Raw genomic sequence first — 26,162 nt, 5'->3', positions numbered from 1 at the left:
TCGGTTGGGACGGGTGGGCGGGAACACACGTTGAGGCCTTAGCTATCCTGTAGCTGGCAGTTTGCAGAAGGCGCCTAGCTGCCAGCCAATCAAAGGCGTCTTGAAGTCCCAAGAACTACATTTCCCAGAAGCATCTTGGGTTCTGCTTTGTTTTTCGGTACCTGAGGCCCCCAGACCGGTCCAGCTACTAAGCAGGAGGCGACTTTGCTGTACCTTATAGGCACACATGGTCCCTCCCCGACCGCTCTTGAACTGAAGAGGGGCGGCGCCCGCAGGGTGGCAGGTGCACAGGCGACTAGGGGTGCCCAGTAGTCCTGACCTGCTGCTGAATGTCTGTCCCCGAGAAGGAGGAGACGCTGCTGCCGCTCACGCAGAGATGGCCTCGGATGAGCAAGTTCCTACTGTCCGGCTGCGCCGCAACCGTGGCCGAGCTAGGTACCAGCCGCCCCCGCCTCGGTCTCCCCAGCGAGTGGCCGTGGCATCGCGCTGGGGGAGGGATGGGCGGGCAGCCCCGCTCCAGACTGGAGCATCTTCAGAGGTTGCACCCTCGCAAGGATGTGGTCAGGTGCCCAGTAGGCCAGCTTCGGGAGGAGCATGGATTGGAGGTTTCCAGGGTTGTCTTCCCATCCCGAGGGATGATGTCTAACGCCTGAGTGAGTACTCTTGGGCTCTTCATGACCCCTCATACCTCTTTAGGAAACGTTTCCCCTTTAGTGAGGATGACCTTTTTGGAATCATAATCCATTTGTTCCACATATATTTCATCATCTCTGGGATCGTCTTTTTTCATGGTTTATACCCTTATGCAGCCTCAGAATTTTTTAAGATTCGAGTTGGGGGAGGGGGCACCTGGAGGATTGCAGTTATTAACCATTCCTCCTGAACACCTGTCTAAAGTCAGCCGGCCACCTCATATTGACCCTATATTGTTTACCTTACAGGAGGGACTCTGAGGAGTAATTTTTATAAAAATGGTAAATGCAAGGCAAGGTAGCTATTTAACTGGGTCATTAATACAGTCGATACCATAGTGGGTCCTGGCTGTACAGTTGCAAAGACACCTGTGTGGCCTTCTTCCAGGCCAGTGGGGGCACGTTCAAAGAAAGACATTTACAACTGCTGCTTGTTGCAAGGGAAGCTATTTTTGTGTTTCGTAAGAACATCATAGAAAAAAACAGATTCATCTAAATGAGTCAAAAGAAATAATAACAAAAAATGAACAGACCACCTAGAGTGGATTATGGTACCTTGGCATGAGCTGATGGTATTTCGCCAGGGTTAGGGGTGGGGTGAGTTCAAACTGTGGTCTCTGTGAAGCAATTTCAGATTACCCTTACATTTTCTTGTCCATTAAAAAAAAGAAAGAAAGGAGGATGCCTATAGTGTATTAGTCATTTGAAAATGTTACTCAGTCTTCTTCTCCAGGGGTTTATTTCCCTTTAGTCCAGTGTAGCCAGCACTCTCTGTTGTTGGCCCTTCAGACTCTCTCCTTCTTGCTCTCCGGCCCATCTCTGTCTCTCTCCTCTCACAGCCAGCAGAGCACTTTTTTTTAATCGTTCACTTTCTGAAATAAAGTTCACCAACTTTTACAGACATTGAAAGTCAGATGGCCGAGTGATAGATACATTAGCAGTTTGGCTCCTCACTGCAGCTCACTGGCCTGTCCAGGAGCACTCCTGGGAAAGGTGCTAGAAGAATAGGGATCAGAGGCTAGGGGACCAAAGTTCATTGTGAAGGGGCATACGCACCAGTTCAGCAGGAGAGCCGGAACTATGGAATAACCAGAATCAAAACAAAGCAAAAATATGTTTTTGGAAGCAGAATTTGTACATAGATAGAAGTTCCTACCTCTTTTTATTTTTATTTTTTTAGTTTTATGTGTCAATAAAACACTTCCTAAAGTATATATATGCGAGATACACCCGCTTAGGGAAATTATTGTTATATACTAACTGTATAAAATCTAGTGGGAAATATGTAACACCCCCTCTACTCATCCCCCTCCATCTTAGAAAAGGTATTCATGGATTCAGGATCAGGTAGTCGTCACTGAAAATCTTATGTACTGTCAGCGATGTTCATAAGCTCGTCTCCATACCCTCCTTAGAGTTATTTGGGAAACTGTATTGTGACATTTTAAATTTCATCTTCCTTATGTAGGTTGAGTAGCTAAAGTATGCTTTCAGATAAAAACGATCTGTTTCTAATTTGACATGTAAGCACATTTTTCTAATGAATAAAGTTGGGACTTACAAAGAACTCATGAATGCACTGTGTGTAAAGCTTATCAATTCAGAAAATATAATTAAATATTTGCCTCACTTTGAAGAATGTTGAGCATTGCCACGTCCGTTTATGAAGACATTCTGGCTTCATTGCATTGTAAACATCAGTTCTGTGATTCGTTCACATTGGAAAACCAATCATGACATCGTAGAATTCGGCTTCAAGTTTGTTCTAAATTAGTAGCAGAACTCAAACGATAGTGGATGTGGTCAAGAAGACACAGCAGAATATGACTACTATAAGCTATTTCTCATTGGGAAAATTGAAGCGGATTTAATATTGAATGTTGTTATTGAAAAGAGATCAAAGATGGTCCTACTTTGTGGGATTATTTTGGTTTGGTTTTAATCTGGGGATGCTCTGGGATGCTCTTAGGCAGTGAGTCTTTGATTTGCCAAGACATGAGAATCTACTTTCTAAATTACCCATCTGCTAATTCAGAATGCCTGGGAATGGGATAGAAAGTGTGTATTTTCTTAACAGATTCCCTGGCCGATTCTGCTATATTCTTACACTTCAGAATCTCCAAATCATGGGAGAATATTAATCCTATGATTTTAGAGGTTTTGTTTGTTTGTCTGAATGTTTTGGGTTTTTCCTCCCCTTCGTTTGTTTTTTTATTTCATTAGCAACCTTTCCCCTCGATCTCACCAAAACCCGACTCCAGATGCAAGGAGAAGCTGCTGTTGCTAGGTTGGGAGATGGTGCAGTGGAATCTGCCCCTTATAGGGGCATGGTGCGCACGGCCCTAGGGATTGTCCAGGAGGAAGGCTTCCTAAAGTTGTGGCAAGGAGTGACGCCCGCCATTTACAGACACGTAGGTATTTATCTTGATTCTAACTGGTAAGTTTGCTATGAGTTCTGTATTCTTGCTTTTCTCTTCAGCTGTATTCAAAATCCAACAAGGACATTTGTTTTATTCATTTTTCCCAGTGATACAATAAATCAGTAGAAGAACATATTTCCAGTTGTTATTAAGGAGTTAACGCCCTAAGTTTTGAGAATGCAAACAGAAGCATTTAGATGGTCCAGAAGACCCTTGGTCAAGCCGGCCATCCCGGCTAACTGGAGGTGGTGAGCCACAAATAAAGGGGAAGGTGTGGAGAAAGACAGCTGATGTGAGCCTCAGACCTCTGCATGTGCACACACGTGCATGCGCACCCACACACTGATACGGTTCTACACACGTGAGCGTATCTACACACCAACCACACCATACACATATACACATGGAGAAAAACAATAAACTGTCACCATATCTATAAAGCACTTTAAGATAATTGAACAAAGTCAAACAAGTACTATCACTTAATCTTGATGGAAAGGGAGTTAGAGTTGTTTCTACTTGGCTGTATGTTTGGATATATTCTTCCCTGAAAGTTCTTTAATGGTATAAGACAGAGAAACATGAATAATTTACGTCATTTTTCCCTTACTTCAGAAACCACAAATACAGTAAAAAAAAAAAAAATTGAAGTAGGTTTTAAATCCAAAGTTCTGAATGAGCTTTCAGGGAAATGTTTTCATGGTCTTTGAAGATTAAAACATATTGTCTTTGTCCTGTGCATCAGAGCCCAGCGAGGCTGATGTGACAACGAGCAGGAGCCTTGCGTTATCCAGCCGTGGCACTTTCCTAGGATAGAGGGAGCACAGATGAATTTACCTTTGCTCTGCTCCCAGGCTAACGACTTCTGCGGGTTATTAGTGGTGACATTTCAGAGAGAACCTTTCTAACCCTGCTCCCAGGGCGCCACTCACAGGAATGGGAGTCATTGACCTGTCGGCTTGTAGACGGGAGAACATGAAGTTGTTCCCAAGAGACACTGAGATAGCATGGCCTTCTGCCCCTCCACCCTCCACCTTCATGCTGTCTCCTTGGCCCAGAAAGCATCGGTTTTAATCATGTGCAGGCTTGCTGTTAATAGTCAATTCTTCACATGAGGAGGTTAGCATAGGATTTTTTTTTAGAGTCAGATTATGCACAGAAACATATACTGTTTTGTAATTTGTTATTTTTTTATGAAATAACAAGTCAAACATCCTGAAAGTGTGGTATTTCATATTCATGAACTCTCTTGAATGGGCATCATGTACTGATTTTAATGATGCCAGTTTCTACCTGCTCATCTTTGGACCCCATTATTGTTCTGTATGTTGCCTCTTTCACGTGTGTTGGCCACTTCGTCATTCTCCAGTTAAGATCTTTCTCGGGTGCTTAAAGCCTGGAAGGGAAGAAATGTTAATGAATTCTCTAGTGCGGTTACATGTGGTTATTCAAAGAGAAGATCCTCTGCATGCCAAGCTCCCTACTTGCATATCTGAGTTAAAGTCAACACACAGAGCTATTTGGTGGGGTTCCTTTGCATTCTGTTTTTCCTCCCCTTCCTGTGGTGATGCTCAAGATGGCCAGGACTGAAACAAGAAGACAGGAATAGATCTTCTTCCCTAACCTTACTTCAAGCTCTAGCATTCGGAAGCTCTTCCAACCTTGAGCTTAGATGAAGTTAGTTGTGTGTAAATCAATAAATGGACTCATGTTTGGTGAATCAGTGTCTGTCAAAAGGAAAAATATAACCAGCACTGAGAACCCACCTGGAGAAGCCCTGAGGGGGAGATAGGAAGACATTAATTGCTAGTGAATTTGATAGTTGCTATGTTAGAACATGCCATGTGGGCCAAGGATGCTGAGGTCAAAGAGCAGCTATCTGAAAAACATAGTGAACTGAGTCCTAAAAGATGAAGAGGGGTAAACAAAGTCATGAAGGGAAGCTTCCTAGAGGGATCAGAGAAGAAGGAAGAATTCCTCCTTTGGAAGACGAATGAGTCCAGGTCACAGGTCCTCTTATTTCATTAGATACAAGACTGAATTTGTTTTCATCGTGTTTTATGCAGTGTATTCGGGAGGTCGGATGGTCACCTATGAGCATCTCCGGGAGGTTGTGTTTGGCAAAAGTGAAGATAAGCATTATCCCCTCTGGTAAGTTTTGCTTTGAAAATAATACGCTGTGACCACAAAGACTTTGATTTTACCAATTATATTTACGTAAAATTATCCATTTATACTAAAATTGCTTTTAGTAGCAGACTTAATAAATAATAAAAATCCTAATAAGTGAGAATTCTGTACATATTCTGTACAGATACAACAGAAATGCATATGTGAATTATTCATATTTATTTACTATTTTAATCTAAACGAATTTATGGTTGGGATAATACTTCAACCCTTAAGAGGTGAAGGCAGGAAGATAGTTTGAGACCAGTCTCTGCTATATGTGACCCTATCTCAAAATCAAATAACAATAACAATAATAATAATAATAAGGACTTCTATTGGAACTTCTTCTATTGGGACATCCTTTTTCAAAGGCCATTGTCTTAATTAGCTTCCTGTTGTAGTGATAAAACACCATGATCAGAAGTAATGTGGAGAGCGAAGGGTTTGCTTCACTTACAGTTCCAGGTAGCAGTCCATTACAGAGGGCCGTCAGAGCAGGAACTCAGTGCAGGAAGCAGGACCTGAAGCAGAGACCATAGAGGAATGCTGCTTACTGACTTGCTCCCTATGACTTGCTCAGCATACTTTCTTGAATAACTCAGCACCACCTGCTCAGGGATGGCACTGCCCACAGTGGGATAGGCCCTCTCAGAACACCAGATATTAATCAAAAAATTCCCCTACAGACTTGCCTGTGAGCTAATGTGGTGGGGACATTTTCTCAATTGAGAATCCCTCTTCTGAAACGACTCTAGCTTGTACCAGGTTGATAAAGAACTAGCCAGACATGACCTTCATTATAGCTAGTCTGTTTTAATGAATATAAAAGTAACGCATCAAATCATTGCATTATCATGTACTTTTGTAATTATAATCAAAAGACACCAGTTTCTTTCAGAAATGCTTTGGTAAATTCGAGGCATCACATAACTGATAAAGCCCTTTAAACCCTTCACATCTTAATGCATTTGCCCATGTGCCTTTTATTTAGATACCATTAATCCCAAAATTAAATTTCGGGATGGAAAAATACTCTCTTGGAAAACATCACCAAGAATAAACTACCATCTCTCTAGAAGCAAGCTAACGTCATTAAATGCATGTTTCTTTTTTTTTTTTCAGAGTCTGGCTTGTGTATTATTAGGAGTTTTTGAGTGGTTCAGTTTGTAAAGCCTGTGTCCAGGAAGTAAACCATGATTCCCATTTTTTGTATCAGTTCTACTGAATAGGGGCTGACAGTAAGGTCTACTGCTTCTGTGCTGGATGACTCTTGTTTTCAGACCGTGGGCTAGCACAGCCTCCCTTGGGAATCATGTAGTAGGAAGTAGATTCCTCAGTCCTATAAAGGGCAGCAGGCTTCCCGCAGAAACTTCTTTTGTGCTCTTTGGACCCTTTTTATAACAGAAGGTAGACATTGTAATGAAGAAACACCCTTTGTCAGTTCTGCCAAACCATGTTTAGCAAATGGCTTTATAATCAGAGCTTTTCGTTCCCTGGAGTTTAGGTTGTCACTTAATTTTTTTTTTTCTATTGTCCATTCTTTTTTTTTCATTTTTATATGTTTTTTCTTTCTTTTGTTTTTAGGTTGTAAATGTAGAAGTTTGGAAAAGAGCGTTAACAGTTGTGGGACTTGAACCCATACACTAATGTACTCCATTCCCAAGATGTAAGAATGACAAATGCCTTTCGTGTCCTTTAATCCAGATCCTCATTGTCCTAGGTGTTAGGTGCCTCTGGTCCTCTTGAGTCACTCACTTCTTTGGCTTCCTGGACGCCGCACTCTTTGACCCTTTGAACATCTCTTTGGCTCTCTTTTGTCTTCTTCCATGGGCTGCAAGCTGACTAAGGGCCAAGGCAAGGACCTAACCATAGTCATCAGTGTTTCCACAGGATGAGCCCCATGCCGTGAGGATGCGTGTTTAATCCCTGAATGTTGAGGAATCGTATTCTCTCTTCCCTGTATGCTGTGTGTTCGTGCATTCCTGTAGCCTTGAGTGCACGTACAGGCTGAGAACCGAATCAACGTGTACAGAGTTGACACCAATTTCCAGGTTGTCTCTGTGACTCAAGTTTGGTGCTACATTCTTTCATTTTGTTCATGCCAAAGATGAACATTTCCACCATGTCATTGCTTATTATTAAGAACCACGATAGCAGGCCAATGAGATGCCTTGGTAGGATCAAGGCGCTTGCCAGGCTTGATGACCTGAGTTACTACCCTTGGCGATCTGACTGCCAAAAATTGTCCTCTGATTCTCTCTCTCTCTCTCTCTCTCTCTCTCTCTCTCTCTCTCTCTCTCTCACACACACACACACACACACACACACACACACACACACACACACACACTCAAGACTCATAGTAGCTCTGTACAATCAGAATTCCTGTGGCCGCCTTTCAGCAGAGCCATGTGTGTTCTTCCTTTTGAAAAGCTCTGGCTATGAAGAGATGGGCTTGCATCTTATTTTTGTCTCCTTACCGAGGAACATAGAGAAACTGCCTCACCTCTTCCACCTTCCACTCTCCTCACTACAGCAGCGATGCCTACCTTTGGATGAGATAATGTACAAATGCCTGTTGCTTTGAAATTTAAAATTTTTAGCCCAGCCATGAGAATTTTAGCCCAGTCTGCAGAGGCAGACGGATCTCTGTGAGTTTGAGGCCAGCCTGGTCTACAAAGCAAGTTCCAGGAAATGTAAAGAGTAGTTCACAGGGGCTGGAGAGAGGCTCCGCAGTTAAGAGCACTTCCTGTTCTTCCAGAGGACCAGACTTCAGTTCTTAACACCCTGATGGGCAGTTTCTAACCACCTGTAACTCCAGCTCCAAGGGATCTTCTTCTAGACCCCTCAGGCACCACAAACACACACAGAGACAGAGAGAAACAGACAGAGATACAGAGAAAGATTAAAGAAAAATATTTTTAAAATAGTTCACCATAAATAATACACACCTGTACCATTAAAACAAAACAAAAAAAACCCACAAAAACCCATAGCTAGCACACAGGAAAAACTAAGGAAAAGGTGTGAAGAGACCCAGTTCCCAAAGGAGTATAAATGTTCATTACTCATGCAAAATACAAGTAGCATCACTAATAAACGGAGAAAGTTATTTAAAGTCCCTTTAAAGTGCTGTGAAAATGTAGAACAATGGAGCCTTTTATGATATACACTGCCTACTAAAGCTTCTAACGCGTGACTTGGGATGCGACGTTAATTGTCAGGCTTGAGTCCTGCTCACTGTTGGAGAGTAGAGGAGCTTGGTCGCAAGTGTCTTCAGAGAGAGGAATGCTGTCAGGTCCATCACTTGAAAACCAGCTCAGTCAAGGCTTGAAGTTGTGGTTCCCTGCCTTTTCCCCTCAGGCCGATTACATCTCTGCGGTTTTGTTACCCTGCAGCCAGATGCCAGGGGCAAAGAGGTAATGGGTCCAGGTGTCGGTGCCTCTGAAGCCATGTTTCTTCCCTCCGGATTCAGGTGGAAGGATTTCAGATTCGCCCTTAGTGCCTTTTGCTCCCCGACCTACCCACCAGTCAACAGTCAGGCCCTGCTTTTCTCTCCTTCGTCTGTTCTTCACTGCCTTTCTACCTTCTACCCAGGGCCTGTGCCAGTTCAGTGTGGTTCCCCGGTAAAATCTGTGAAATGAGGGGCCATTGAAGCCAGACAGCAAACCCACTGTCTCCTCTGCCCTCAGGAAATCGGTCATTGGAGGGATGATGGCTGGGGTCATCGGGCAGTTTCTGGCCAACCCCACCGACCTGGTGAAAGTCCAGATGCAGATGGAAGGAAAACGGAAGCTGGAAGGGAAGCCCTTGAGGTGAGTCAACCGGGAAACTCACTCTTCCTTCTCCTTTCTCGGTCACCTGTTTCTTGGACATTTAACTAATGCCTCATGTTTGTAATCTAACCTCTACTGAAGGAATTAACACTGATTCTTTCCTTTTGAAATTATGACTGTGAAGAGGTGTGTGAGCCCGGGTCTTGTGCGCCATGATGTGTGTGTGCTCTGTATCCGAGGGACTGTGTATAACTCTTTGCTCCTCCTCCTACTGAAAGACAGTTAGAGGAGGCCCCTGTCCACATTGATGTAAAGCATTTGGACAGTCGGACATTGTCATTCGAGCCTGTAATCTCGGCACATGGAGGGCCGAGGCAGAATTGCTGAGAGTGTGAGGCCAACCTGGGGTACGTTGTGAATTCAAGGCTAGCCTGGTCTACAGGTGATACTGTGTTTCAAAAGGAAAGAGAGAGAATAAGAATTTGGCCGCATGCCCTCTGTCCTGGTATGAGCTCTAACATTGTCATCCTATGTCACCAATGTGGAGCGGCTTCCTAAAAATCACTTATCACCACAGTCCGTCTGTCTTTTGGTATTTCAAGACAGGGTTTTTCTGTATATCCCTGGCTGTTCTGGAACTTACTCTGTAGATCAGGCTGGCCTCGAACTCAAAGAGGATTGCCTGCCACTGCCTCCGAAATGGCCCAGGCCTGTGTCTTCATTTGGGGTTCCTGATAGTTAACACTACTGTCTCTAAACATCTTGATTCTCCCCCTGGAAAGAATGTAGCCAGGTCGTGTTGCTAGATTCTTGTAGCCTGTTTCTCCTGGGAAAGGCAAGCTCTGCCAGACAGACCCCTTCCAGGAGATAGGAAGGTGCAGGAGATCTGAGCTGAGTCTGAAGTACTCCTCCTGGGAACTGTCTCCAGCTGAGCTGAACTTTATGAGGAGGGCCAGTGCCTTCCTTGAGTGTTCACCATGGACCACTGCGCCCCTGCCCTCTCTAGCCTGCCCTGCTGTAGCCTGGGCCACCTGCAGCCTTAGCGTGGGTGGGCAGGGCTCCATAGCAGGCATAAAGACAACACTCTGACTTAGCGAGGGGTGGCACTGTCCCACTGTCCCAGGGCCCGTCCCATCACTTTTCTGACAGCTTCAAATCTCAGAAAACCACTGCAGAAACCCAGGAGGGCATGTGGTCATCTGTGTAATGGATTAATAAAAATTGCTGTCGATACCCTGCAGCCACAGGCAGCAGAAATGCAAGTGGTGGCAGGCAGGGGGCAGCAGGTCCTGAGAGCAGCCAGTCCCAGGCAGGTACAACGCACGAGACCATGGTGCCAGTCTCTGAAGATGGCTGGTCCCCGGTGGCAAGGCGGTGAGCCATGTGGCAGTGAGAGGGAAAGACTAAGGCAACAAGCAGGAAGGAAGACCAGCCTGCCTCAGCTGATGGGGGAGAGAGTGGGTGTGGCTTGTCTCTTAAAGAGACAGAACAATCATTACATTCCCATCTCTTTTTTATAATAAAATGGCAGGAGGTTAGGCACCACAGGTTAAAGGAATTGGGGAGGCGGATTCTCAAGACTTCTTCCTGCTTATTTGTGGGTGTCGTCTTTGAGGGGAACCTGAGAAGGCTGGGTGCTGGCCACATCCTGGCATAGCTGGCCTCTTTGCTCCTCTCCAGTGTTTGTGGTATGGAAATGTCAGGTGTCTCTTACACCTGTTTAAGGTATTGGCAGAACAGAGTTAAATTAAGGGGAAAAAAATTTTAGGACCAGGGAATTGAAGGGGATATATCTGACCTGTTTTAGGTGGATCCTTCAATTCGGCTCCCTGGAACTCAAGAATTCTTTGGGTTTGTGAAAACTGAAGTTTTAGACATATACATTGTATAAACGGTAGCATATTTATATTCAGAATGACTGTGACAGATATTTTTGCACAATGAAAAGTATTTTTAAGACTACGGAAGGCACAGTGAGAGAGAAGTTTGATAACATGTATTTGTCCTCACACCTTTATAACTTGTAGGTCTTGGATTTGTATTTTACTAAAATTTGTTTGGTGAGGTTATCCTTTTAAACTGACAAAACCTCTCAGCTGTCAAACTGCATCAGAGATCTTTGAGAAGGATAAAATTTTACTTGAGTTATTTGATGTGGGAGTGTCATATATCAATCTGTTGATTTCATTGGTTAAGCAATAAAAAAACTGCTTTGGCCCTCATAGGTTAAAACATAGGTGGGTGGAGTAAACAGAACAGAATGCTGGGAGAAAGAAGCTGAGTCAGAGAGTCGCCATGATTCTCCCACTCCAGGCAGATGCAGGTTAAGATCATTCCTGGTAAGCCAGCTCGTGGGCTACAGCAGATTATTAGAAATGGGCTAGTCCAGGTGCGAGAGCTAGCCTAGAAGAGGCTAGATAGAAATGGGCCAAGCGGTGTTTAAAAGAATACAGTTTCGGTGTAAATTTTTCGGGGCATAAGCTAGAGCTAGCCATGTGGGCAGCCGGGTGCCAGGGACGCAGCCCCGCTGCCCTTATTTCAACAGTTATTGATTAAAAAATGACAGAGAACTTACTTGGTTGACACCCAGAGCTACTCCTCAGGGTCCTCCATGGTTGCTGAAGGTCGCATTTGCCTTTTGCTATTTAGCGCAGGGCCTGCCAGGCTCCAGAAGCTCCTGTGGGCTGAGAAATCTGTAGGAAGACAAGCCTACCTTCTAACGCTGCAGACAACTCTGTTTCAGCGCCACTGCGCTCTTATACATGAACGTAACAGAGAAAGCAAGGTTGTTTGAGTCAGAAAAACATGTACATACATGTCAGCAAGCACATACTAAATCTTAACAGAGCAGCCTTTTCCAGAACCTTCTGAGAACAGACCAGTTTAAACACAGTTACGTGGCATGTACTATAGATTCTATCTGGGGAAGCACAGAAACAAGGCAGAAGGCCAGATCCAGATCCAGGGCACCCTGAGGACAGCACTCAGCATATCCTTTCACCGGATTGGGCTCTATCGCTACGATCCAACAAGAATAGACATGCTTTATAAATTGAATGCAAATATGTGTTGCAGGAAGCACGAAATCACACCTGAGAACAATCCAGGGAGCTGAATGCACCTGGGGTCAAAGGCAGAGCCTCTGCCTTTTTTCCTGGAGCCTCTCTCAGGGCTCCACAAGGCATTGTTCATCATGCGCCATTCCTTTGCCTGTGTCCTGGCCCAATCAGCAGAAGGTGAAGTTTACACCCCTGCCGTCCATACACAGGAATACATAGACTAATATCTCTTTGTTATTTTCCTTAGATTCCGTGGAGTACATCATGCGTTTGCAAAAATCTTGGCTGAAGGAGGAATTCGTGGGCTGTGGGCAGGCTGGGTGCCCAATATTCAAAGAGCTGCTCTTGTGAACATGGGAGGTAACAAGCTTCTTGACTCTCTACAGCCGTAGTCAACCAGTTATAGGCACCAACGTCAGGGTGTGGAAGACTTTGTTGTGCTTTTCAATCACAGGAATCAGCAACAGTAGCTGAGTGTTTATCCCGGAGCATTTTCACCTCCTTCAGTGATGTATAAAAAGGACCAAAGACAGAAAGCAATGTCCAACTAAGCATAAAAGGCCAAACTATCTGAGGCCTTCTGCCCAGTCCAGTCTGTCCCCTGAGATGAAACTGACGTGTGGAACTGCCTGACAGTCACTCTGCCCAGATGCCCAGGTCTCTCTCGCTGTGGCTCTGCCCTGAACAGCATGGCATGCCGCCTGGGAATAAGAACATTCCCCCCGCAATTCCCCTCTACTCCTTCCTTGCCTCTTATTTTTGATTTCTAGTTTCTTTTTTTAAATGCCGTAACCATAAAGTTTCCATTGGACAGTTATACATCAGGGAAGAGAGTAAAGCTCTAGAAAAGAGTAAAACTCATTTTTTGGAAGGCTGAGTCAGGAGGCTGTGAGTTCAAGGCCAGGCTGAGTCATAAAATAATTTTTTATTGTGTCAAAAAATTAAGACATATCAGCCAAATATTCCTATTTAGGAAATGCTGCTGATATTATGGTGATATATTACTAGTCAAGCTACACTCACACTATCAGAGAAAACATGAGAGGGAGAACATGTTAAAGCCATGTGTTGACAGATACCTTTATTGAGAAGCTAGATATAGCCTACCCTAAGAAGATAGATTATTTTAAGTGTATATGCCCAGTTTTATAACTTAAAAATCTAGAGCCTATAAACATACATGGAAATGGCATTTCATAGCATCAAGAGGCCATCCCGCCACCAGACAGATGGTCCTGACATTGGCGATGTCTGTGCTTTAGACGTACAGTGGGTATGTCTGTGCCATGGGTACCGGTATGTCATCCATGTTTATTCTCCAAAATGAACCTGAAATCTTCACAAGAATTAGAGGACAGGAAAGATTCCAAGCGACAGCACACAGTAAAGTAGCAGCTTGCCTGTCTTGTTAAGAATACAGAATTTAGGGTGTAGAAATGAAAGATGTGTTCCTGTCATCCTAGGTTTTCATCTCTGGGGACAGTCATTTCATGTGTGTGCACAGCTGCCCTTGAATGTAGATGTCACAGCTACCAGCCTCTTCCATGTCCTGAAATCATCTTAAGCCAACCCCCCAATTACAATACCTGTTACTTCAGTATCTTTAGTAATCATTTAGGGTTTTGTGGCTGTGCAGAGACACCATGACTACAGCAACTCTTATAAAGGAAAACCTTTAGTTGAGACTGGCTTACAGTTCAGTTGTTTAGTCGATTATCATCATCATGGGGAAGCATGGCCACACGCAGTCAGACCTGGAGCTGAAGAAGGAGCTGAGAGTTCTACATCTTGATCCACATGCAACAGCAGGAGACTGTGTACCACACTGATCAAACTTGAGCTTATAGGACCTCTAAGTCCACCTCCAGAGTGCCACACTTCCTCCATCTTCCTCCGAGGCCACACCTACTAGTGCCACTCCCTACACGCCAAACATACAAGCACACGGGAGTCTGTAGAAGCCATACACCACTGTAAGCTTCCAGCAGGGCAAACCATCAGACCAACTCCCAGCTTGATCCCTGCCACAGTCACCTAACTGAGCTCATCCCCACCCCCAAAGTTGTACACAGATCTATCCAGACGGGTTTCTCCAGTCACTGACCCAGCAAGCTGTCAGTGTCCTTGTCACCTTCCTCTGGCCTCTCACTAGATAACCAAGTGGAAATTTTGGAACATGATGTAGGAACTCACAGAACTTTCCAGGTGCTATCAGCTCCCTGCAGTTCATTGTGCCTGCTGGCAGGAGCACAGCAGAAAGCCCTGAGCTGAGAGACCACACCCCTGCATGCACAGAGCTGTTCCTCACCTCTGCAGGCGCTGAGCTGTTCACCGCTGCAGGCACAGAGCTGGTCTTCACCCTTCCGCTTTCCGTCTTGCCCCTCTTGTGCTTAGTTCTCTTCTGTAAATCCCTTTAATACTCAGCTAAACTGTTGTCTCTACCCAGGCATCGTTCCTGACCCTCTCACAATCCCTCCCTGTACCTGGTCACCTTGGATATCCTTTTCAATGTCTGTAGTTCTCTGAGGCCATCGCTGTCATTCTCTACATGCTGAACCCCTGAAGGCAATGGCATGGTTTTTCTCGGCTTTTTCCCCCAATCTTTCAGAGATAGGAATCATCAAATGTTCAGGGATTAATCCCAGTAACAGATCACCTAAATGTGGAAGGGATAAATTTGTTTTCTATGTCACTTCATGTATGTCTACTCTGTCTCATTAGTAGCTAATGTTTTTCCCCCAGAAATCTTTGTGATTGTAGTTCCTCAATTTGTTCCTTCAGGGTTTGCCTCAACTCTGTCCCAAGTTCCAGGTACTTTCCTTTGGCTGTCTCACTTTGAAGGTATCTCAATCAGACCTCTTAATCAAACCATTTCTTTCTCATTTTCCATTGTGTCAAATTACGCCCCCAAGCCATTTTGTTGTATGAGTTTCGTCTCTTCCATTGTCTTTTGTGTTGATTAGTCAATGAGTGCAATTAATTATGTCTTCTCTTTATCACCGGAGCTTCTTGGTTCATAGATGACTTACTGCATCCTCTGAGGCCACTACAGAAACCTCCTTGATGGTCCCTCCTTAGACATCCCGTGGCCACTTTGCCCCCACCATCCCTGAACTGGCTTTACAAAGGTGACCAATGCTGTTGTCTTGTAAATAATAATAATAATAACAACAATAATATTGCTTCCATATTTATCTCCAATTCCCTTTAAATTGTTCACACTTAGAAGCATGCTTTCATCTTTTCTTTGTTTCTCTGTATTAGATCTGCTGGCTATTTCTGCTTCAGAATTTATGCAGAAGCTGAGCAGGGCTGCGCAACAGCATTATCAAGCCAGCATCATCTCTTACTAGGATTAGCATAGCATTATGGTCTCATATCTAGCCCCCTTGTCTTCCTACGGTATGACCTCTGAGCCTCTCATAGCGTGGGCCAGCACTGTGCCCTGCAGTTCTCTGTCTCCCGTGTTTGCTCTGCCACCCCAGCCTTCTGCATCATCATTCATATCCCAAGCCAGCTCCTGCCTTGTGGCCAGTGCTTTCCTTTCGTCGAGAGTTTCTTTTAGCTATCTAAACAGTCATTTTCTGTGCTTCCTTTGGGTCTCTGGTAGGTGTCATCTTAGTGGCAGACCTTCCTTTTCTCGCCAAACTTGAAGATTTCATCGCATTGTCTGTTCTTTGGGCTTCCTTTTCTTTTCCCACTTGTCTGCAGGGTACTACCTGCTGACATCTGGACATCCGGTGGTTTGTTTTGCTTGTTGTTTCGTAGGCCATCAGCAAGCAGTGCTGCTCGTCTGACCGACTTCCCCAGACCTCTAGAAAAGGAGCCTGTCTGTTCTCACCACACCACCATTCATTTGCCTTTCCACTCCAGTGTGGGTCATCAGCATAAACCCCAGCACTGTGGTATACACCCCTCCTGTCTAAATCCTTTAATAGCTCTCTGTTGTCATTAGGAAAGGGTATAGCAAGTATAATGTAAAACAGTAGTCCAGATCTGTTGGTTATAACTGTCAGAGTGTTAACCCGGGTTCAGATGGACATATCTTAGTCCAAAGACCAAACATTCCAGAGGGTAATGTATGTAGCTAGATACAGTGAGTGCCCATTCCTTCCTTTCTTCCTCTCCTACTGTTTGTAGCTCTGCTTAAAAACAAGAATGCTATCTTTCATTGTCACACAGTCCAGCCCCAAGCCCAGCATATTCTTGACCCCCAAGCCCCAAGCCCCAAGCCCAGCATATTCTTGACCCCAAAGCCCCAAGCCTAGCATATTCTTGACCCCCAGGCCCCAAGCCCCAAGCCCAGCATATTCTTGACTGTTGAATGAGTGAAAATTCAACCTTCTCCCTTTGCTAGACCTAACCACCTATGACACGGTAAAGCACTACCTGGTCCTGAACACCCCGCTGGAGGAGAACATCGCCACTCATGGCTTATCTAGGTAGGTGGCTCTTTCGAGGCATTTTGTTGTCTCTGTTTCCTTTTCTTTTTAGGGCTTAATTTTATTTTTAATTATGTGTGTGCATTTGTGTCTGTTTGTGGACATCTGAGTGCAGGTGGCTCCTGAGGCCCAAGGAGTGTGTCGTGTCACCTGGAGCTGGAGGAACCACACACTGGGCCTCCACAAGAGCAATGAGAGCTCTTAGCCCTCCGCCATCTCTCTAAACACATATGTGACCCTGTCCTGAGTAGTTGACATAAATTCTACTTTTGGGGATCTTTTGGTCAAGAATGTCATCTGTCACCCTGGGAGAAGGACGATGCTATGTTTTTAAAGAGTCACTTTCTTCAAGTTCGTTGCAGTTAGAATGTGGAAGAGACAGATAAAACTCCACCATATTTCAGACTGAACTTGGCCAAGATTTGTACTTGATTTGCAGCTGCCCCAGGGGCAGTTTCTGATGGTGCAGCAGATATGTGTGGCCTTCTGGGCTAAGTGTGTCTGTCTGGATCTTGCAATGGCCCTGTCCAGGGAGCTCACCAACAGGAAGAACTAGACAAATGTGAAAACTATGAGCAGTAAATAAGAAGGGGGAAATGAGTTATTAGAAGCCTCAAAGGAGTGGGGGGGGGGAATGATGACCGAGAGCAAGAACAAAGGGAAGGGACCCAGAGGACATGGAATCAGCTCTTCGATAGTCCTTCTCTTTGACACACAATTCCAGTTTCTCCAGTTGAAGGAATGACTTTTGGTGTCTGCTGTCCTTCACAGCACAGTGATTTGTTTCCTCTGGCTCGTGGTGTTTTTGCCAAAGACTGAAAAATCTCAAACCCTGTATGCTATTGAGATGACCCTAGATATGTGGAGTAATGTTAATATTCTCAAGTTGAAAATGGAGTTACATTCCTCTTTCCCTTCCTCCCGTTCTCCTTATTTCTCTCTGTCCATGTGTGTGTGTGTGTGTATGAGAGACAGAGAGAGTCTGTGTGTGAGCCAAGAATATTCCTTTGTACATGAACCTCTGTCCTTGTAACACCTCATCCTGATCTGCCCTGACAGGTGACTCAGCCACCCCCAGAGCCTTTCCCTGCCTGCTTGTCACTTGATTTACTGGTTCACACCTATCACGTTTGCCCACTTTGCTTTTCCCTGGCACTGGTCAGCATCTGAAGATAGCCATGTGCCTTGGTCTGTCCCTGAGTGGAGCATAGCCACCTCCAGAACAGGGGCTTCCTAACCATGGATTATTAAGTATTAGTAGCAGCAGTAGGAGTAAGGGTGTGGGGGAGTATGGGTGTTACTGTGTGGGTGGGGAGGGGGTATGGGGTGTTACTGTGTGGGTGCAGAGGGGGTATGGGGTGTGACTGTGGGTGGGGAGGGGGTATGGGGTGTGACTGTGGGTGGGGAGGGGGTATGGGGTGTGACTGTGTGGGTGGGGAGGGGATATGGGGTGTGACTTAGGTGGGGAGGGTGTATGGGGTGTGACTGTGGGTGGGGAGGGGGTATGGGGTGTGAGTGGGAGGGTGGGGGGTGTCACTGTGTGTCATGCATGTCTGTGCATGCCACAACATGCTTGTGGAGGTCAGAGGACACCTTATAGGAGTCAGCTTTCTCCTCTACTGGGCTGAAATCAGGACTCAGGTTGTCAAGCTTGCCTGACAAGATCTTTCATTTCCCAAGCTGTCTCCAAGGGGAGACTCTTATCTCTCTTGTCCCCTCCTTGACAGGAAGCCTGTCACTGGGAGGCACATACCTGTTGGCTGCTATGCTTTAAATATTTTCTGTCTCTTTACAGAATTAAACATTAATTTTAATCTCAACTAGTATTTTGCACTCTATTCTTTTTTCGATGTTAAGTGCTTTTTCTTAGAGTTTGGGAGCTATTTAAGTATTTTCTTTAACTTTCATTTCTTTGTGTCTACAGTTTGTGTTCGGGACTTGTAGCTTCTATTCTGGGGACCCCAGCTGATGTCATTAAGAGCCGAATAATGAACCAACCTCGAGACAAGCAGGGAAGGTAGATAAAGCCCCTAGTGCCCACATGCTGGAGTATCGGCAGCAGTCTTGGTGTTCCAAAGATGGTTTCTTATAGGTCTGTGCAACAGAGATGCTGTCCTGTGTTTTCCTGTTCCTTGGGGCCTTTAATCACGTGAAATTGCCTTCTCTTTGTCTGATGCAAATATACTGAGCCTTTGGGGAATTGAGTGAACAATCATATTATTTAGACACAAAGTAGCTACTGTGATGTTGTTTTCCAAGGTTTTGAAAGCTTCCTCTGCTGAGAACCTGCAGACCCACCACTCTATCCCCAGCCTGTGCCTTTTAGGGAACAGAATGTAATGTAGTATAAAATTGTGTGTTCTTTTTGGAAGAGGTCTGCTGGAATGAACTCAGAGAGGACCAAGGGGGTGATGGGGAAAAAAGAGTCAACAAGGAGATGCCTACACCCAAATGAAGATACCTATGTCAGTGGAGCACTGAGACTGTTTGTTCTAAACAAGCAGAAAGCATTTGGTTTACTATACCCTCCCTAGATGGTTTTATTTACACCTCTGTTTACACAGGAGGAAATGTGACTCGGCTCTCTTTGTCCTTGCAGGGGACTTTTATATAAGTCGTCAACTGACTGCTTGATTCAGGCTGTCCAAGGGGAAGGCTTCCTGAGCCTGTATAAAGGCTTTCTACCGTCCTGGCTGAGAATGGTAAAGTTGCTGTCTTGTTTTATCCTTTATTGTTGTTTTCTTTGTATTTAAATTACTTGTATTTTACAGATATTTTCCATTTTCTCTTCTGGTGTATAGCTTGGCCCTGCCTTCACAACAGACCCATCCATCCTTGCTTTTTAAAATATTTTTTAGGTGTTGTTTCCTCCTCTCCTTAGAATCATGTTTTCTTTCTTGACAGACAACGGCTAAATGAACGGGTCAACATTTATCAATAAACAAGTTGATAATCTGTTATGAAAGTAGATAAAGACATACTATTTACTATTTAGCTATTTACTGTGTGTGTCTTCTTATCTAAAATATCCTGGGCTGGAGTGGATGTACAGATTCCAGAATGGAGTTCTTCTGAGGAAATTTTGCTGCTTCAGAACTTGTTATTTTGATGACAGAGTTTTCCAGGTGTTATCAGAGACGCTGCTTTAGGAGAAAACACTATGCAATACTCCTGTCATTGACTACAGTGCGATGAGACACAGCGTTAGGTAGAGTTAGTGATGCAGTAAATAGAATTAAATGCAAAGAACTGTTGTAAGTACTTAACAGTATTGGAAAATGTGGTGGCATTATGGGGTTAGAAACTCAAAGAGTCAAAATCAGCATAATATAATAAGACATAATAAGACATAAATAACTCTGTTTACCCCTGCTTGAATGCATGTCATGTAGTAAGGACTTAGTCTTGAATGAGAAACTGTAAATGGTGAGTTCACAGGAGGAATTGCTAGTTCTGTGGAGCCACACAGTGAATAGGTACAGCTTACACGGGGAATTGAGAAGGCCTCCCTAGAAGAGACCTTTGACCTGAGATTTAAAAAGTGAATAAGGCTTGATCCTGCAAAATGGCAAGAAAACATTCTCTGGAAAGGGCTGGGGTAGACTGAGATCCTGAGGGCAGAAAGGCCAAGATAGAGAAACTGAGGAGGCAGGCAAAGGGCAAGGCAGAGAGGCAGAAAGCAGCTGGGGAAGGCCTGCTGAACTGTGCACACTGGGGTAGGCTGAAGCTTAGCCACTTGAGATGATTCTATCTTCCCTGAGTTGAGAAAAGGCCTGGGGTGACAGAGGAAGCGTGGTGGTGGAGCAGATTGATGTTGGGCAGTGAGGGAAGAGGACACCTTTTAATAGGTATTTGGGGTATAGAAGCCTGATCGGATGAGGACAGCAGAATGACCAGAGAAGATAGGGAAAAACAGGCTCTGAGCAACCGGGGCTGACAACAGTTTGTGCAAATGGACATCATTTGAGGGGCAAGAACACCGTAGCTGCAATAAACTTAATTTTTGACACAGATAGTTTAGAGGTGCCTATAGGACATATGGATAGATTAACAGAAGATTACCCTAATATCAGAATTAGATCAAAATCAGAATCTTAGATGCAGATGGGATGGAGATGCAGGGAGTGTCAGAAATGTCCGCTCCCAGGTGGCAACTGGGAGGGAATATGTGCTGTCTGTCACTATGGCACAGCAGCTGGTTATTAAGAAGAAATTAACAGCAGAAGCTCTTAGCAGTGTCTGACATAAATATGCCGGTCAGCCTTTGTTTGCTATGACAGAATACCCAATACCAGACAAAACAACCCGAAAAAGAGAGGAGTTCATTTGCTCTCACGGTTTCAGAGGGTTCAGTCTGTGGTCAGCTGACCCCATTGCTCCTGTGGGCTAGTGAGGCAGGCCATCCTGGCAGGAGCATGTGGCAGAGCATAGTAGAGAGCTGTCTACAGGAAGGGGCCAGGGACAGGTGGATCCTTCAGACTCCCCGCACACACCCTGTCCAGGGGTCGAGGAGATGAATCAATGGGTAAACTGTGAAGCAGAGTTTGGATCCCCAGCACTTGTGTAAAAAGCCAGTGCAGTGGTGTTTGCACCCATAACCCAAGCACCGGGGGGTGCGAGCAGATATACCTCGCCGACTCCCTGGCTGGCTGGTCTAGCGGAAATGGTGAGCTCCAGGTCTCGTTGAGAGACTATGTCTCAATAAGTTAGAGAAGCACCTGCGGGAGATACCCAGCATTGACTCTGGCCTCTCACACACAGTCCACTGCTGAGCACACCTGCACACATGTGCACACACATACATACAACACACACACACACACATGACACCCCTGGTGATCTACTTTCTCCTACCAAGCCTTCCCTCCTAATGAATGGATTAACTGTCTACTGATGGGGCCAGTGCCTCTCATGATCCCATCATCTTACACTACAGATTCAGACCATGCTACAAAAGTGTACTAGAACTAATAAACAACAAAGCCCCACCTTATTTTGGTGGTCTTGATTAGCCTAAAATCATTTTAAAATTGAATATTTCTTACTGAAACTATAGGGTTTCTTTTTTTTTTATTGGCCTTATACAAAGAAGGAGCTGTTAGAGGCACTGGCCGCACTCAAGAATAAGACAGTCCTTTTCAGTAAGTGGTTAAAGGTTATAAAAGTGGTGAGCACCAGCGAATCACTTGGTGCATCTGCAGCACCGTCCTCCTTATAACCGTGGCTCAGCCCATTGAGTTCCCCCAGCTATCTACACTGTGAGCTGTCGTCATGTCCCTCTTTCATAGAGGAGGAAATAAGGGCAGAGCATCTGCCTGACGTGACCAAGTTAGGTCATTGGCTAGTATTTCTTATCATCATCAGCCCCAGGCAGTGTGATGTTGGAGGACATCTTTCTAAGGCACTTGTGTCTGTTAGCGGCATGAACAATACTGAGTGGGAATATGGGCAGTGCAGAAAGCATGGCTGTAACGGTTAGCTGTCTGAGGGCCAGCCACCAAAGGCTGCAAAGAGTTGCCATTTGTTCTGGTCTGTGATGCTTCTGTAGGCATTTGTCAAATGACAGAAGAGGGAGTAAACGTGGGCATCAGCATCATATGTGGAGGTAGAGGTGATGCAGGCATTTCTTAAAGCACCTCTATGTGCTAAGTGCTTCACGCACAGGAATCATTTCTAAATTCGCACAAGAATACAGTAAGGTAGGTGCCATCATTCACATTTCTAGGTGGGAAAACCAGATCTCGGTGTGTAAGAGATTTTCTCAAGATCATACAGCTGTGGCAGAGCAGAATTGCCTCCCAGATGTTTTTGACTCTGACTCCCTTCTCCTTACTGGTTCAGTGTGCTGCGTTCCTTAAGATCCTTTAATTGGCTGATAGAAATCTTAAAAGACTATAAAGAAATGGGGGCCGGGGAGATGGCTTCATGGCTAAGTGCTTGCAACGTAAGTGTGCAGTCCCAACTTCAGATCCTAGAACCCATGTAAATGTTATCTGTGTGTTGGCCAGCTGTAATTCCAGCCTCTGAAGGCAGAGGTGGGGATTCTCAGATCAAGTGGGCTAGCCAGACTAGCCATATGGGTGAGCTCTGGGTTTGATTGAGAGACCCTACCTCACCGAATAAGCAGAGGAGCAACTGAGGATGATTCCTGATAGCAATCTTGGGTGCCACCCACATGCATACCTGCAAACACACACACACACACACACACAAACATGTTCATCGCACACAGAGGAAAAACTAGAAAGTAGGGGTGTATAAACATGGAGGACTGGTACCAAAGAAAGGCTCCCTACCCAACAAGCATCACCAGGGTGCTTGTTATTACCCTGCGGGTTGCTGCTGTGCATGATTAAACCCAGACATCTGATGCATCAGCACCTTCAAGTACCCAGCTGACTTCTGACGCTTATGATGAGGTCAGAATAGCTGGTGTATTGACGCCACACACCGCATTTGGTAAATCATACAAGTAACTGCTGCCTCCGGGCCAGCGTGCTCTTCATAAACTCAAGCCCTGCATGAGCCCAGGTTAGCATTGGGAGGTCACCTGCCAAGCATCATAGCGGGAGGAGCTTATTTGCAAGTTTAAGATTTGAGACTATCAAGCAAAGAGAGCTTTTGAGTATAGAGCTCTGCAGAAACAGGAATGGGTAAGGACTTCAGCGGTCCCAGGATAAACCCGAGGCAACAACACAGCACCATACGCAGCTGGATTATTGACATAACTGTGCTGGTGGGGAGCTCAGTAAGTACAGACAACATGGGTGCACAGAGGCTCAGTCAGTCCCACCCATTAGCTCCCCACAGATGTTGGCTACACCATCTCTCCCTGAACTCATTCAGTAGCTCCTCTAAACCCTGCCACAGTCCCTTCCCCCAGACATTGAAGGCTTCACCCAGCCCCTGCGGTTTTGAACCTGTACTGTTGCGTTCATATGAGAAGCAAAAGCCCCACACCATTAGAGACGGCCGCAGGGTTCTTCTTAACCAGGATCCCTGCCTCCTTGGTCTCTGCAGTCGCCTCTGACGGCTCGGGAATATGATACATTCACAGCTTTGTGGTTGCGATGTCAGCTATTTCTGTGCAGATCAGCTAATCGCTACTGAGTAAGTCCTCAGTCTGCTGATATAACATGTTTAGAATTCCCACATGCAGGCATATGCATTCCTTTACAAACCCATTTAGCAAATACTGTCTAGATTCTAACTGCTTAACTGCTATGGAATGGAAATTTTCTCTAGGCACTGATGAGAACCAAATTAGAGAGGTCTTCGATCCAAGCACCAGCCCATTCTCTGAGAATCCCTCCTTGCTAGTATCTATGCCTCCTTTCAGTCCACGCCCTCCCTTGTTCCTGTGGGTGTGGTCATTGAGATTAAGGTCAAGCCATTCTGAGCCCAGAGCTCCTTTTTCTATGTAGCTCAAACTCTGTTGTGCAGTTTGCAAGACATCTGGGACTGAGATTTTTATGACGCAGCCCTTAAAGGCTGGTCTTTGTCTTCCTCACTTCCTGAATGTCTAATTGGAGAACTGCTTGGTACTGAAGTCAAGATGCCCCCTATTGTAGCCTTGTAGCCTGAACCAGTCAGTAGAAAGAACCCTGTGGTCTGATTCCGCACCATGTCAGTGGGCAGTGGACTGTAAGCCTCAGCATTCTCATCTGTAAAATGGGGATAAGGTCTCTTTTTTTTTTTCCTATTGCAAGTTGTTTTTAGGGAAATCTGTAATCAATATGACATGAAAATGCTGTGTAAGTTTCAAGGTAATTTCCAAAGGTAAACAGCAAGATATTTGTGGGGGGTTTGTTTTGCCTTTTTAACAAGCGGATTGAAAATGACTCTGTCATTAAAAGATGTTTGTGCGATATGTAGAATCTTTAAAATGGCTTTGAAATGTGCACTTACCTCTTTGGTTAATCTTTCAGACCCCTTGGTCAATGGTATTCTGGCTCACGTATGAAAAAATCAGAGAGATGAGCGGAGTCAGTCCGTTTTAAGCCCTTAAAGCCAGAGTGCTCCTCGTTGCCGAACAAGGGCATCTGCAACACGCGCCCCTATTATTTCTACCTCTTTAGGAAGGTACTTTACTCCACAGAGACTGCGATTTACAGGGGGCAGCACTTTCTCTTTCTATGGAAACCAGAGTTCTCTTTGACTCCACTCAGATATTTATCTAAGAGGGATCTGTCTGGTCCCAGTCTCTCAAGACCAACCACTGAGACCCAGCTCGGCATTTCCTAAAGAATGGAACCTGGACCACTTTGACCTTGGACCCGAAGGTTTAAGACTTTGAGCTGCTGATCCCAGCAAAAGTGTCTGCCTAGAGGAGGCCCAGAGGGAGCCAGCCCCTCAGACCTGGATAGACGGCAGCAACGTCAAAGACTGTGTAGTGCTTAGGAAACACATTTAACCTGTGCGCCAGTATCTCTTATTGCGGCGTGACAACTCTCTTTTCTGTTACTAGAGCACATATCGTAAACTACAGGAGGAAAAGGAAAATACAAGAATAAACATGTTGAGTTTCCCTAGTGCTGAAAGAAGTTGCTTTACCACTCTGGCAAGAAGGATGGAAAGCTAAAAGAGGGAACTTGAAGTGATGTTTGGATTGCAAGGGCAGAGGCCGGTTGCTGGCAGGGCCCACCTTTACAGCTGTGCTTTCCGGCTGTCACTCCCCCACACACGCCAGAGCCGGGTACTTACCCTGACAGTGAGAGCAGAGCATCGGCCACGTGTAGCATACTCCACAACTCGCGTTTGTCAGTAACTCTGAGGATCGTCACAAATGGAAACAACAATACATCTGACTGAGATTCGGCTCTCGGGGTCGTCGTAGGAAGCACCTCATAACGTCATCAGCTCTTCCTGGGTGTTTTCGAAGCAAGAGTGATGTGAAATTAGCTTACTCTGATGTGGTTTTTCCTGTACCTGTCCCCTCTATCACAGAGAGGAAGAGAGACAGTCCAGATGCCGTTCTAGAACTTTCAGAAGCCCAAGGATTAGTCGTTTTGCATAAGATGTGACAAGCGTGTACCATCTGCGGGTCATGCTAATCTCTCAGTCTTTGCATCTGGTCCTTTGCTTGTTTTACAACAGTTGTTCCAGATTCACCTGCGCACACCTGCTTCCCCAGCCTCGGACATAGGGCGTTTTAGGACGGATGGCTACAGCTAGGGGTAGAGGCTGGAGATGGTACTAGGAAAACCCCAACCGCGCAGGCCCAAGATAGACCTCAGAGCAATGGACATAGATGCTGTCGTCAGCATGACTGTGTGGGTGGATAATCACTGCCATTTTAAAGGAGGAAGCACACTTCTACAGACCTTTCAATGTGTGTAACCATCTCACTTTTTTATTTGCAGAAGGCGGAGAACGATCTCTTTACGTCCTCGGGTTGCCCACCTTTCCATTGTACTCGTCAATCTGTAATTGAGTTGCTAAATATGTATAGCCTCTGTTATACTATATTATGTGCTTAAGTCCCCAAGTATTCTGCTCCACAGCCTGAATCACTGTGGGGAAAATTTGGTTTTCCTATGTTTTGTAATATTTATGACTAAGTAAAGATGGAATTAAATAATTATATGCAAACTGAACTATT

At 45.1% G+C, this 26,162-nt stretch overlaps 1 protein-coding gene across 4 annotated transcripts; it reads left to right on the top strand.

Annotated features, from left to right (window-relative positions):
- The first annotated feature begins 137 nt into the window (after window positions 1-137).
- Slc25a27 (solute carrier family 25 member 27) lies at window positions 138-26,162 on the top strand. Of its 4 annotated transcripts, XM_075980672.1 has the most exons (10): window positions 180-435; window positions 2,916-3,107; window positions 5,179-5,263; window positions 8,509-8,703; window positions 8,977-9,099; window positions 12,367-12,479; window positions 16,477-16,561; window positions 18,486-18,578; window positions 19,161-19,263; window positions 24,490-24,710. In XM_075980672.1, exons 1-10 carry the CDS (start codon window positions 330-332, stop codon window positions 24,559-24,561), a joined length of 1,167 nt encoding a protein of 388 aa, XP_075836787.1. In that variant the 5' UTR covers window positions 180-329; the 3' UTR covers window positions 24,562-24,710. The 4 variants fall into 4 exon arrangements, with proteins under 4 accessions (XP_075836791.1, XP_075836789.1, XP_075836787.1 ...); XM_075980676.1 differs by lacking the exon at window positions 8,509-8,703 and having other exon boundaries at window positions 138-435; window positions 2,954-3,107; window positions 24,490-26,161; XM_075980674.1 differs by lacking the exon at window positions 8,509-8,703 and having other exon boundaries at window positions 150-435; window positions 24,490-26,162.

This window comes from Microtus pennsylvanicus, chromosome 7, assembly GCF_037038515.1.
Source record: "Microtus pennsylvanicus isolate mMicPen1 chromosome 7, mMicPen1.hap1, whole genome shotgun sequence".
NCBI lineage: Eukaryota > Metazoa > Chordata > Mammalia > Rodentia > Cricetidae > Microtus > Microtus pennsylvanicus.
The sequence above is the reverse complement of the archived record's forward strand: the minus strand, read 5'-3'. Positions and strand labels throughout refer to the sequence as shown.